The following is a 15,257-nucleotide window of genomic DNA, read 5'->3' as shown; positions in this document are numbered from 1 at the left end:
AGTCTCAGTCATGATGATACTAATCCTTCTATGTCATGTGCTAAAGCCTATGTTCAAGTGCATAGTGGTTTTAAGTCAGGGAAACAAAAACGTAAAAAAAAGTGTGCACTTAAAGAGAAAAACACCTCTATAATAAAGGTGAAAGTTTACTGTAGAAAAACATAAAATTTCCAACATTTCTATTCTACCCAAATTACTAACAAGCATACCAGCATCAGCTAGCTCCCTTCTCTCAGCTAGATCCCAGCAACTGCAATCTACACTGTCATTATTCTCATCTTCATCAGTGTGTACATCATCCTCACACAATACTGATTCATCCCCGCTGGAATCCACCATTACAAGTCTCTGCACTTTGATGTAAATGCCGGTAATGGCCTTCCGCGTGGAATTTGTAGTTCATTTTACGACAGAGCTGTCATGATTTTTGGGCAATTCTTTTAGACCAGAACAGATGTCAAAATGTTGTGGTGACTCATCTGCATCACCACTGTTTGTCTTGGGAAAGCTAAGTTTTTTCCTAGCAATAGTAGCCTGAGAAACCGAAGGAGGGGACGCTGTCGTGTCAGGTATCACTTCAGCTGTCAACTTGCTCACCAGGAGCTAATTACATCTCTTGTTATCTGGGACAGTGGGAAATAAAGAGAAGATATAGCTCCTACACCTAGGATCAAGCATAGTCTACAAAATGTAGTGATACGATTTCCAGAAGTTGATAACTCTTCGATCCTGGCAAAGCGATTAAAGTACTTCATCTACAAGTCCAACATACTTAGCATAATTTCTTTTGTTTTATCTCCTCCTTAAATTTTTGATGATGCTTTTTCAAAAGTCTAATTAAGGGAATCACTGTGCTGAAGCTAGCAGTATCTGAACTCAGTTCACAGGTGTCTACTTCGAATCATTTCAGCACCTTGCACAACACGGAAAGTATTCTCAACTGTGCTGGACTAAAATACATTCCCCTTCCTTTCCCAATGTCATGGCTTGTGGAGTAAGCGTGGATGGCTTTTTGCTGTTCCTCCATCCTCACAAGCATATAAAGTGTGGAATTCCACCTTGTTACCACCTCTTGCTTCAGTTGGTGGCAGAACAAAATAAATTGTTCTTGCATCTGTTGCAATTTCCTACATGCTGTTGCACAATGACGAAAATGTCCTGAAAGACAGCATCTCCTGCAAGTCCCTGTCATTTTTCAAAAAGCTCTATACCACCAAGCAGATTGTGTGAACAAAACAGGGAATGTGATGGATTTCACCCAGCTGTAATGCTCTCATGATATTGGGGAGCCGCAGGTTAGTGATAATTTAATGAGCGAGTTGTCTGTTGCCTTTAGATCTCCAGAGTCTGTTCCCAATAAATCTAGTTTGGCTGTTGTTCCTGCCTGTCAATATTTATTCGTTGATCTGCACTACCAAGAGATTAAAAAGTATTAATACAAAAAGTCAACAGGATGTTCTGCATACATTTATAGGCTCATATGTTCAGTATATATCTCTGGTAACATCTTGTTTCTACTGCTGTGAGTTGTGTTCAGTTTAAGTGGTTCTGCTATAGAAATTCTTGGGATTGTTCATCTTCATGTTTTACTATATTTTGCCACATTCTCGGTTTCGCTATTTGATTAATGAAAGCCATTTCCTATAGATTTATGGATTTTCTACTTTAAGTAATGTAATTTGTGCAATGAACAAGAGACAGTGCCAGTGAATTATCTAGAGTTCTATAAATAGGAGCAGGTTATACCATTGCCGGCAGCGACTGGCTCCCCCTCAGGACAGTCACTGTTCTTCAAGCAAACTGCATCAGGGATCCCAAAACTCTGCAGAAACACAAATATGGAAACAGATTTAATTAATTTAATTAGTACAGCTTCTTAATAGAGGTTAAATTGTTAGGCAATGCAGACATGCCAGCTTTGGTCCCTTTCTTAGATCTTAGTCAGGTATGACTACATATGGTAGTCACTTTTACCTCCCTTACAAGAAATTGCCATGGTAATCTTAATGAAAGATAGGCACAGGATTAGCTAAACTACCAAACTACTAAGAAATTATATTGTAATTTGGGCATTTCCCATGGTCCTTTTTTCATAATGGTAAACAGCAAGAATTAACCATTACACTTGGTTCCTACTATCCTAGCTTTTATTTATAAAACACCAACATATATTGAACTGTACATAGAACCTCAATAGGTTCACCGTTCCCTGTTCCAATACAGTTTAGCCAATTTAGTCAAAGGATAATTAAATAGCAGTATCTCTTTAAAACATGGGAAAAAATTAAGTAGCCAGAGGAAAACAATATAAATACTATGAGAACAGACAAGCTTCACACATGTTACAGTCTGGTCTAAATTGATTCCATGCTATACACTGCTCAATTTGTAGTGAGCACATTCAGTTGAAATAAAGTATTGTATCCAACGTGCAGCGAAAGAGAAGTAATACTGTCAATTGTTCATACATGCAGAATGATGTCAGATGCTGAACACTGAATCCTATACCATTTATCCTATTAATGTGAATACATTTAGAGTTTGAATTAAGGGAAAATAAGCTTTGTGAGTTTAAAAAACGAACTGTATTGGAAAAATAGGGACATGCAGGAACCCTAACCATGACTCAATTGGTTGTGGGCCAACATTGAATGATGGATTATTATTATTATCCTTTAGTTATAGGACGCCACAGCGCGGTACAGGCAGCAAACAACAAAACAGTACGTGGTGTTACAGGACAATACAGTAAACAAATAACAATATAAGCCTCGAAACAGCTAAAAATAGTCTAAATGGGAAATGGGGTGCAAGGGATATATTCAGCACAAGCTGAAACCTGTGGATAGGGGATCCTTTAGCTAGTTAATTCAACAATGTATGATAGCTGTATATAACACTATGTATAACAGATGCTACTGGCCTATATGAACAGTCAAAGCGACCAAACCATCATGGATAGCTGCCTCTGCATCCTTTCAATATATGAAACTGATATAGACATATGCTGTTGCTGAACTGGGATCCATTCTTCAGTATGCCCTCCATCATGCAACAAAGGTGATCTCTCCATCCCCCTTTTTTAGATATCAACTCTATTATTTATACCCTTATCAGTAGTCAATTGGAGACATTTATGAAACTTGTTCCCAGGGCCAGTGAAAGCATCCATGGCCATCCTTGGTGCACCCCTCCTCCTAGCCCTTCCAGCTTCTTACATTGTGTGGAGCCAGCTGGGAGGGGTAATGGCTGGTCTCCTCTACTGCTCTGCGGCAGACATGGAGCGTGACATTGGGATGTGACGTCATAGCCCAGCACCACACTCCCAGCCTCTTATTTACATGGAGGAGGAGCAGCAGTAGAGAGCGTCACAGGTAAGAAGCTGCTGGCTGCTGCTCCTCCATGTCAGTGGTCAGCTCTTAATGTGGAGGCTCTGAGAGAAAAGTAAAAACACTGAATGAGTGACCAATGAAAACTGTTGTGTGACTCCATTAAGTCTATAACAAAAATATGTTTTCTTCTCCATTTATTTTAATTAGCTCTTTTTTTATATTTTTAAATCACACGGAACACTGAATTATTGACAAATAAAGCACATGCTTCTATTAGCAAAATTAAGTATTACATATTTACTAAGGGGCATATTTATTAAACCTTCTAAAAAAGAAAAGGTGGATCTATTACCACAGCAACCAATTCTAGCTATCATTTATCTAATATAATCTAGAAAATTATTGCTAGAATCTGATTGGTTGCTATGGGCAACCCCTCCATTTTTCCTCTTTTAGAAAGTTTGATAAATCTACCCACATAATGTGTGAACAGGTGCCTTAGTACAATATAACAATACAGAGTTACCTCATAGTTAGAGTGCAATGAACAAACTGTCAGAATTCTAAATACAGCAAATATGTGTGGTATAACATTGAAGGGATGACAAAAAACAAAAGTTAGGTTCTCACTTACTATCAGTAAAATGTTACTACTGCTTATTCTATCTAAATTTGTATCAAAGGTATTTTGGATGAAGCCAATATATTAGCATGAAATATATTATATATATTTTTTATTTTTATCCATTTTATTTGATGTGGCATTTTTAACTGTAAAAATATTTGTCCGTGTGCTGAGGAGAGATGTGAGCAGCAGTGGATGGGTTAATGCCAAGAAAAGATGCTTCTGATTAACTGCTGTTGGACAATTCCTTATTATTTTAAAAAACCCTCACAGCCTTAGAACCTCAACGGAATATGGAATGTCTATATACTATCTCAACCAATTCAGATTTGAAATTTGACGATAGCATTATCACAGCACTAGCAATTATTTTGTTAATAAAATCTTTTACACTTTTTCCTAAAAGTTCCTTCTAAAATGCAATTATTGCTTTAATAGTAGATTACCAGAAGAATATATGTTTTTAGCTTTTTTAAAGTAAGAAGATTGAGGGTATATCCATCTGTGAATAATGATTTCTCTGCTAGAGTAGGAATGGTAGTCAGCGGTGGTTTAATATCTTGGAGGGGCAATGTAAGTTTCCAATTGTCCAAATTACAAACAGGAAGGCTATGAAGGGTATAATTAAATTAACTTTACATCTGGTATTTATGGTTGTGGACTTTATATAGTTGTGGACTTTATCACAGAACTTTTTAATTTTCCTATAAACTGTGCCATACTGTGATGGAAAGTGGCCTCCTTTAGTTTACACTTCACACATATTTATAATTCATCTGTAATCATGTGTTTCCTGTGCCTGGAAATGTAAGATATTTTAAGAGATTTCTATCCTGGACACTTTTATGGTTTTCTCAAAATAAATAATTAAGATACTAACTTTTTCTTAACTGGTTCTATATAATGCTTAACTTGCAGATACAGGAACCATTTGTTCTATTTTAACATCTCACAGCTACCCAGCCTCCAGGGTAAAATATATCACAGACAAAAGAAATAGTCTTAGAGTGCCAGAAATAGAAATGTTGATTGTGTACACCTGGAGTAAAGTTAGGATTATCCGATAATGTATTATGTATGAGGTTGCTTTGTTACATTTATTACATATATATAACTCTATTTCTCTAAATAAAATATTGTAAAATAAATCTTGTGGAATGCTTAACCTTATTGTACATACTAGGATGGCTGGAGAATATGTAACAAAGTACATTTTGTACCTGAAAACAAGTCTGCAGTTATTTTAAATAAAGATGAATATGAAAACACTGTTATATTTGGAAACCCTATACTTCCCAATGCCCTAATTACTTGCAGTTTAGGAAAATCTATTCTTGTCTTTCCCTTCCCCAAAGTTCTTAAACTGTTTGGTACATTCCCTTATGTCTAGTTTGGTGAATTTGAAGGGTAACATTCGGATAGGATAGATAAGTTTGGGAAAGATAATCGAGGACTGCACTGCAACTTAAATGTGATAAGTTTAAGGAATTCCTTAAGAGTTTTAGAGCTCTGCAGTACTGGTGTATAACTGAGTTTATGTAATTCCTTTTAGATTTGGTGATATATGAATCCCCAGATATTTTTTTGTCTGACGCTATTTTAAATCTTGTAAGGAGATTGTCGTATTTCCAGACATGTTCAAAATCATTTTCTTGGACATTTGTTGTTGCGTGATGAACAATAATATATTTTCACAATAGTGCTAGTTTACAGTCCTAATTTCCCAACTTGATTCCCAAGAATTTGTCCCAAGAGTGCATTAAAATCGCCAGTGTCTCTAGATATCAAATTAAAAGCTTTCTCTGCATCTAAAGATAAAATAAAGGTACTGGATTACTGCCAATACATTCTGATATTTGACACAGAACTTCTTCCCCAAATTAAAACCCATTTGACCTCTGTTTATGATGGAGAGCAAATTTATTTTCAGTTTTAAGCCAAAACTTTAATGAGTATTTCACATCTAGCAGGAAATAGGCATATATGATGCTGGTACTTCTGGATCTCATCCAGCTTTAGAAATAACATTTATATAAGCTGAATTAAAGTTCTTCAGAATAATTTGGGACTCCAATACATTATTAAAATCCCCCTGCAAAAGTTAGGCTTCCTTATTCCCCATGACCTTTAAAATCTCTCCAGTGAACCCGTCTGATCCCTGAGAATTTAAATTATTTAAGTTCTATTATGACCTTTAGCATCTCTTCAGTGGTGATTGGGTTAGACACCAACTGTGCTGGATGTTCAGAAATTTGCGGTAGCTTTACCTCCTTCCAAAACTTTTGTTTCCTGTCCTAATTTATCAGTTCTGCTCTATAAAGGTGCCATAAATTATATATGATCTCTTAGCCCATATTGAAAAGTTGGCCATTCTTATCTCTTAGCACTATGAAGTTGGGAGATTTTCTATCTCCTTTTAGCAAGTTAGAGAACCTTCACCCTGTTTTATTACCATGTTTATAAAATTGATATGTAATTGAATTTATGAATCAAGATTCCACTTTGAGGTTATTGTGTTAAAAGATCCTTTTTACTGCTGATATTTTTCTTTTGATTTAGTCATAAGTTTGGTTTTCAGATTTTTTTAACTTTAGAGGTTTTTTTTATTGTTTTTATACTGTAAAGTATGACAGACATAACAGTGGATAGTGGTTACAATCAAAAATATCAAATATTTGTGCATTTACATTGTTAACATATAGTAAAGACACTATACAGAATAAAAACATAAACCAGAAATAGATAAGATGCAAAAATGGAGGGGGAAGGGGGTGGGGAAGAGGTGGGAGGGAAGCGTTATATTTAGAGATAATTAAAATTCAAAATGGCATATTGGAACATCAGAACAGTAGGGTTCTCAGAGGTCTGATCAGTTACTGAGGTCCTGTAAAGGGAGATTCATATAACAGTAGTGAACTGTGTTAGTAGCGCTTCACTCAGGTATGCCGCCCTGCCTGTATTAGTGAAGTGTCACCAAACCCTTCATATGACATAACAATTCAACAATATCAATACATACATTAGGCGCTGCCTTCCCACACACTGGGAAAGATGGTATGGGCACATATGAATACTATGTTCAGATTTCAGGTCTCCGGGTTCACACTGGAAGTTTTCAAGCCCTCAGAGGTATTGCTGGTATTAGATTCTTTCCAACTCCATCCTCATGGTCCCTTGCACTCATAAACAGTAAAGATGAAAACAATCTGGTGCATTAACCTTTTTAATTAAAAGCAAATATAAAACAATGGCATATGCTCGTACCGGAAAGCTGTGATGACACGCATGGAACAAGATGGTATGAATATAAGCGATCCCTCTCCCCAATCAGTCTCATATGTCCATATGTGGTCCACGCAATTCCGGTCTGCACAACGTATATAACCAACGCGTTTCGACATCCACGTGGTTCTCTGGATCCACTGTTGCTATGCATAAACAATCCAATAATTAGCTGCTTTTCTCACATGACAAGACATGCATGTCTTGTCATGTGAGAAAAGCAGCTAATTATTGGATTGTTTATGCATAGCAACAGTGGATCCAGAGAACCACGTGGATGTCGAAACGCGTTGGTTATATACGTTGTGCAGACCGGAATTGCGTGGACCACATATGGACATATGAGACTGATTGGGGAGAGGGATCGCTTATATTCATACCATCTTGTTCCATGCGTGTCATCACAGCTTTCCTGTAAAGGGAGATGTTCTGAATAATATTCATGCCATGAGAACCACTTGATCAATGGAGAAGTTACGACAGTTGAGTATCTAAAGCTAAAAATGGTTTCCATCTCATAGCTACATTGTATTTTGGCGATCATTTTTTAAAGGGATGGGGGGTAGTGGAGACTTCCAATGCTGGGCTATAGCTGTCCTAGTGGCAATGAGTATATGTCCAGTAACATAGTGATTATGGCATTGGATATGAGGCGGGTATAGCTGTAACAGTGCAATAGCCGGGCAGCAGAGTACATTGACTTTAATAACCTGGGAAATGAGGTGGAAAACCTCGGTCCACAGTGACCTGAGTTTGGGACATGCCCAGAAAATATGTATGAGGGTACCAACATCACTACATTTTCTCCAACAATGTTTGGATACAGTAGGCCATATTTTATGGAGCTTATCTGGGGTAAAATATATCCTATGTATTAACTTAATCATCATCTCCAAGTGATTAATGCACTTGGACATTTTGTAGATGTTCTGAAAGATTTTCCCCCAGTCTTCTACTGAGAGTATAATCCCCAGGTCATGTTTCCAGGTAGCTTGGACCGGGAGGTCCAGGAATCAACTGGGGAAAAAAAGGTCTGATACCACCTTGAAATACCTCCCGCTTGAGAGGAGGGAGAGAACGACCTTCGTACATGGGGGGGGGGGGGGGGTCAGGTTTCAGAGATTGGGGATGTGATTGGTAAGACTGTATCCAGTGTCTGATCTGGTGATATTTATAAAAGTCTCGAGCTGGTATGTCATACTTAGCTTGTAGATGGGAAAAAGGTGGTAGCGAGCTAACCCTTAAAAGATCCATCTCCTTGTCTGTGCCAAATTTCAAGGCAAGGTAGAAAGGTTAGAGGAGGGGAGAGGGGTATCCGGTGATAAGAGCATTACCTTATCCCAGACAATGAGAGGGTCAATGATATTCCGGAGGGTAATTGTATAACATGGTCTGCTAGGTTTATCTAATCAAAGGAGGTCTGCTAACAGGAATGGGGAAGAGTTGTGGAGTTCAATGGTATCCCAAGGTTTAAGAGGGGAAGGGGCCTGACAATCTCTGAGTTGGTCTAGTAGAGCTGCATGCTGATATGATTCCAATTCAGTCATGGCTAGGCCACCTCTCAATTTAGAGCGAAACATTCGGTCTCTAGAGAGTCTAGGGAGTTTATTACACCACATAAAGTGAAATGCTATTGTGTAAAATTTGTTTAGACGAGAACTGGGAACTAGATAGGGTTATCATATTTTTGAAGAATATTGTTAGCTCCTTTTGAGCGGTTATGAATGTATTGCTTTACAACCTATTATGTTTACTGATATATGAGATGATTTCTACTTAATGCTACTTTAGCTGACCTCCAGAAAAGGATGGGAGAATCTGAGCTGATGATTTAATACATACGGATCTATTTATTACTGTACCTTTGATTTTGGCATAAACTTCAACTCTCAAAGTTGAAGTTTCACTGCATTATAAAAGCTATCCACTTGGGACAGCTCTGGAGAAAAGTGTCTGTTCCGGTGAGACATTTCTCCCAAGCCTTACAGTTGTGACAAAAGTGCAATCTCCCTTGTCTAGCATTTCAGCACCCTGGACAGGGGTGGTGATTAAGAAGTATGTGAGCTGCAAATCAGTTTTGGCAGGTTCTCCGGATTGGGCTCCGATCCAGACTCTCTCTGTGTAAATAGGACCTTAATTGTTACAAACTTTTTTTTTGAGAATATAGAATTTTTTTGATTCCAATTGTGTTCCCAGGTCGGCTTACCCATCCCCTTTATCCCTCCACTATGCTGTGTCACCATCATTATTAAGTGTGTTTACTTTATATTGCAAGTTACTGGCTCAAGGGTCATGGGCCCACCCACGGCGTTTATTGTTCATTGAACATATGTGGCCCTCAGTCATCTTTTTTTCCCATTCCTTACTATTCTATTTATTTTCTATTTATTTTAATAGCCTGCTCAACTTTTATACTACCTATCTCTTCCTCCTGCCACTGTCTCTGTTTTTCCATTATAATGTTGGGCTTACTAAATCCTGTCAATCTGTTTCTTATACTTTCTCTATCCACTCACTCTCACTACCTATTCCTTTTAACCTCAGAAAATCCTCTCAGACTCTGAAGTATCTCACTCACTTAGGGGTATATTTACTATACAGAGGGTTTGAAACAGTGGAAATGCTGTCTATAGCAACTAGATTCAAGCTGTCATTTTGTAGAATGTACTAAATAACTGATAACTAGAATCGGATTGGTTGCTATAGGCAACATCTCCACTTTTTTATATCCCTTGGTGTCTTTTTCCTTTCAGAAAATCTTTTCAGAGTCTGTAACATTCTCTCAGTCACCAGTGACGCTGCAATCTTTCTCCTGTTTTCGCCATATGTGGATGGCGATAGCAGAACATATTCAAATAGAAAATGCTATGCTTTATTATATAAATAAATATAACTTTTAGAACTTTTTATGAATCAAGCACATAATTGTGTGTTATATACAACACCAGCTTATGATGCCATATAGAATTACTTGATGCTGATGCCGCTCCCCTCTCTCTCCAGGCCTAGTCTGCTCACCACTCTCTCCTGACGTTACATCTATTGACCATTTTATCCTATATAAGCCTGTTGCTTCTTCTATTCCCTGAACATATAAATGCCATCTCCTCCCAAAATATTTTTCCTTAAATCTCGTGACACAAACTGCTGAGTCTTCCACCCTGGATTTCAGGCTTCTTACCCTTCTGCCCCCTGGATGCTTACTCTCTTAATTACTGTTTATGTGCATGCTTATATTAATACATTGACTGCTGTCAGGTTTCCTTTGGGACATATTAAACAATAGGACATTGTTGTGTGAAGCTGGCAATGTACCATTCCTATTTTTCCTGAAGGCAGTTAAATTGGCACAATCTCCTACAATTAATCTTGCAAATACTGGCTGTGCAGTTACTACAAGTCTAAAAGTGGATTGAATACACAATGAGAATGATGAGGACAGTGCATTGACAGAATTCATGTACAGGATAGGTGATCACACAGGGTACTATATGCAGGCTTCAGTCACAGACCTCCTGAGTTATAAGTCTGTGTATTCTGCTGGCTGTCTCACTGAACAACCTTGTGCCTACTGTGTCTCATTCAGTTCAGTTTGATCAGTGTTATCTTGTACTTGTGTCTCCTTTTCGAACGTGCAAAGCTCACAACTTGTGTTTATAGTACACTGCTGCACATACTCAAGAAAGGCTATGGAGTTAATCCCTTCCAGTAACTGGGAGTTTCGGGTATTGATCAACAGATCAATTTAGGGGGCACTGACCAGCTGATATTTATTAGATTTTTTGGCCACACTTAATATAACATCACCGTACATGTGGCTCCCAAATGGCCTCCAACAATCATTGTTCCCTTTCACAGTTAGATTTCGATGGGGCAAACAATAAAATCTGGTCATCAGGGGCTTGATTCATTAAGGATCTTAACTTCAAAAACTTCTTATTTCAGTCTCCCGGACAAAACCATGTTACAATGCAAGGGGTGCAAATTAGTATTCTGTTTTGCACATAAGTAAGAAGTTTCTGAAGTTAAGATCCTTAATGAATCAGGCCTCTGGTGATCAAAGGTTCAACCATTAAATAGACTTCTTTTTTGAAAAGAGTGTAAACTAGCCAAATATCATGGAAATGCCCACTCTCTGAATCTCCATGAGTACTACTCCACCTATTTGAAACCAGACTAGTGCATGATCAAACAATACAATGGGTTACATTCTGGTGTAACGAGCTATAGGAGACATATTTATGGGACTCAGGAAAAGGTTGTATCTTGACATTGTGCTATGTGCTAATGATACATATAAATATCCCAAATCTGAGTGGTGCCTAGACCTTCATTTAACTATAAGAAATTACTGGTTAGTTATGTAATAAACTCCTTTTTTCAGTATCTTATATTCACAGTTTCTCTGTCCAGAATCTGGGATAGGACTATATTGGGATTATATATAATTACTTTAGCATAGAATGATGCTCTCATGTTCTAATTGGTTAAAGTGTTCTTCCTGGAGAAAACGTTATATAAGAATTATGTTTGTTAATATAAGACATCATTTTTCCACCTTTGACTGGGGAATTATGGCCTACGGTATTCCAAAAAGCTAATGTTAGAGTAGGCATAGTGTACCTATATGAGAAATTCAGTTCATTTTCAATCATAAAATAGATGGTACTTGTGTTATCCATGAGAATTTGCACAATAGTATCTGGTATTGCATTCTTTAACCTATTTCTTCTTGAATGAGAGCAAGACTAGCATTAAAGTGATACAGGATTTAAACTTAACATACGAGTTACAAATAGATGTATTAATATTGCATTCACCACACAGTGAGCATTCTGGCTCAGCAAGGGACTGGGTGGAGCACAATGTTTCCATTTGTATATGGCATAAATTTCATAGCATATCTAATTGCAATCAAACAATTCAAAATATGCATATAAACTATCTTCCATACTAAATAATCCGTTGTCTGAAAGGGCTTTAATTTTTCTGATTCGGACTATTATGTTTTAAAATTGTCAGTGCCCTTTATTGTGGTTTGTCTTCTATTATACTAATCTACTGTACTAACACATCATTTATAGTAAGAAGATGGTTACTGTTCAAAAAAGATGCTCAGCCATGTAAGAACAAGCAGGCTGATTTACTGGGTTGCTTGTTACACGTTTGATATTGAATAAACCCATTAGAAGAATCAAATGGACACTGTTGACAACTTGGAACAAGAAATTGTGCATTGTCAATAGAAATTATATCAGCAGATCATCATATTCTGTCAGTGACAGCACAGATAGCTCAGCTAGAGTTAGTTTTATCACTAAATGTCATGAAATGATTGGAATGAATTGCTGGAGGTTTGCACAACTCTAATTGTAGGAGTATGGAACAGCAACACTACCTTTTATCACACTAGTACCTCTGGTTTTCCATCCAGTACTAAGAACTAGAGATGCTCTGGCTTGGTTTTTCGAGAGCCAAGCACACCCGAACTTCGCTGGTCTGAGTACTGAGCCGAGCCGACTCAGTACTTTTGCACGCCCTCCGAAGTGAAAACGAGGTATAACATCATCGTTGAGTCTTCTGATCTTGTGTGTTTTGGATTCTATAAGTACCCGCCCTCCACGGCGATCCAGCACCATTTCACAGAGAGACACAGAAGGGGTAGCACGGTTCTTGGCAGTCTCTAGTGCAGTTGGGCAGCGTAATGTCTAAAACATAAAGAGGAGGGGTGGCAGTTTTCTTAAAATTCTCCAGTGACATTCTACTGACTTATAGCTCACACAGAAACAGGAGAGGTCCATTGCTCTATTGCTAATTGTCATTGCTGAGATAGAAATAATAGGGCTGTCAGTGTTCTTCAAAATCTTCAGTCACATTGTACTGTGCCATAGCTCACCCAGAAATAGGAGAGGTGGCAGTGCTTAGTGCTGACACAGAAATTCAAATATTAGGATTGGCAGTGTTTTTAAAAGTCTCCAGTGACATTCTACAGTGCCATAGCTCATACAGAAACAGGAGGGGTGGCAGTGTCCTTGTCACCCTCCAGTCTCCAGTCACATTGTTCTTGTCACTCTCCAATCTTCAGTAACATTGTTCTTGTCACTCTCCAGTCTCAGTGCCGTTGGTCACACAGAAACAGGGGTAGCAGTGTTCTTGTCACTCTCCAGTCTTCAGTAACATTGTTCTTGTCACTCTCCAGTCTCAATCATGATGGTACTAATCCCTCTACGTTATGTGGTAAAGGCTATGTTCAAATGCACAATGGTTTTTAAGTCAGGGAACCAAAAATGTAAAAAAAAAGCTTGTAATTTTTTAAAGAAAAAAACACCTCTCTAATAAAGGTGAAAATTGCCATTCTAACATAAATATCAAAAATAAAAATGTAAAAAAAAAGCTTTTACCTTTTTAAAGAAAAATACACATCCTTAATAAACTTTACTGTAGAAAAACATTAAACTGCCAACTTGTCATTTTACCCAAATATTAACAAGCATACCAGCATCAGCTAGCTCCCTTCTCACAGCTAGATCCCAGGACCTGCAATCTACACTGTCATCATCCTCACCCTCATCAGTGTGTACATCATCCTCACACAATACTAATTCATCCCCGCTGGAATCCACCATTACAGAAGTCTCTGTACTTTGATGTAATTACCGGTAATGGCCTTCTCTGTGGAATTTGTAGTTTATTTTATGACAGAGCTGTCACGATTTTTGGGCAATTCTTTTTGACCAGACCAAATGTCAAAATATTGAGAGAAGGAAGCCAGCTGATGCTGGAATGCCTATTAATATTTTGGTAAAATGACATGTTGGCAATTTTATGTTTTTATTAAAGATGTGCTTTTTCTTTGAAAAGGTAAAAGCTTTTTTTTTACATTTTTGTTTCTGACATTTATGTTACAGAGACTTCTGTAATGGTGGTTTCCTGTGGGTTGAATTAATATTGTGTTAGGATGATGTACACACTGATGAGGGTGATGATGAGGCTGAAGATGATGACAACAACATCTTGCCACTGTAGAGTTCATTGACAGCACTGTTACCTTAGCTGCCTTAACCCATTGTTACCTTGTTTTCAGGGGAGCCCAAACAAACCAAGCACTTCAGCCACAAATGTGACACTCCTTCTCACTGAAGTGCTTGGTTTGTTAAAGTGTGCATATCCTTTTTAAAATCCACTATAAGGATGGGTAGGAGGGTCCCAATGACAATTCCTACTTGCACCACTCTTCCTTTCAGCTACCACTGTGTGCCAATGGTATCTAGATCTGCTATAAGTGCTGAAGTTTGTTTTCAATCATCCTTTCAATTGCTTCTCTCTTGTACTTTGTTTTCCACTGCGTTCACCATCTCCAACCCGCCGGGGCACCCTGGATTGGTCTTAGTCTGATAAATGCACGCATCCCAGGGGGTCAGCGCTCGTCACCATGTATTAGCTGTAGAATTACCAAAGTTATCCAAGTAACGGGTGGAGCGATCAAAGGAACCATAACTGATTTAATAAGCCATTTGCAGTTTCACTGTACCGGCCGTGTGCTCTGGGTGACAGCGATCTCCTTGTCTTCATCTTCCAAATCTTTGTCTGCAGGGGCAGGTGAAACACCCATTTGTTTTCTCTGGTGTCTTAGCTGATCTTTAAACTGGACATATTTATCATCCTGCCTCAGGTTCTTCTCTGTATTATTCTTCTGAAGCACAGTGTATCTCTTGTATACAAGCTCCCTTAAATCTGGGATCTCATCCGAGGGGTCACGTTTTAATTTAAGTACGGTCTCCTCAACTGCATCTATATATTTGTTTAAATCTCTGTTCAATGCAGCGTATTCCAACATGACGGATTCCATGCTGTCCACATGTTCCATGTCTGTCTGTCTGAAGCAGATGTAATGCCACTCCAGTTGTAATATCCATTCTTGTGTTTGCATAAGCTTGGCAGTTCTTCAGGGATGAGAGGGAGGCAAGGGCGGGTTGGCCTGGGGGGCAGCGCCCCCCGGGCCGCTCAGTCAGACCGCT

The 15,257-nt window shown here is 38.2% G+C and overlaps 1 protein-coding gene across 2 annotated transcripts in view; it reads right to left on the bottom strand.

The window, feature by feature from the left end:
* Positions 1-15,257, bottom strand: part of P2RX5 (purinergic receptor P2X 5) — a 77,039-nt gene that overhangs the window by 39,787 nt on the left and 21,995 nt on the right. For both annotated transcript variants that reach the window (XM_075196945.1, XM_075196946.1), the window contains exon 4: positions 1,747-1,822. In XM_075196945.1, the coding sequence (XP_075053046.1) occupies positions 1,747-1,822 (76 nt within the window). The remainder of the gene's footprint in view (positions 1-1,746; positions 1,823-15,257) is intronic.

This window comes from Mixophyes fleayi, chromosome 2 (assembly GCF_038048845.1).
Source record: "Mixophyes fleayi isolate aMixFle1 chromosome 2, aMixFle1.hap1, whole genome shotgun sequence".
Taxonomy (NCBI): Eukaryota; Metazoa; Chordata; class Amphibia; order Anura; family Limnodynastidae; genus Mixophyes; species Mixophyes fleayi.
Note: the sequence above shows the minus strand (reverse complement) of the source record. Positions and strands in the feature narration are given on the sequence as shown.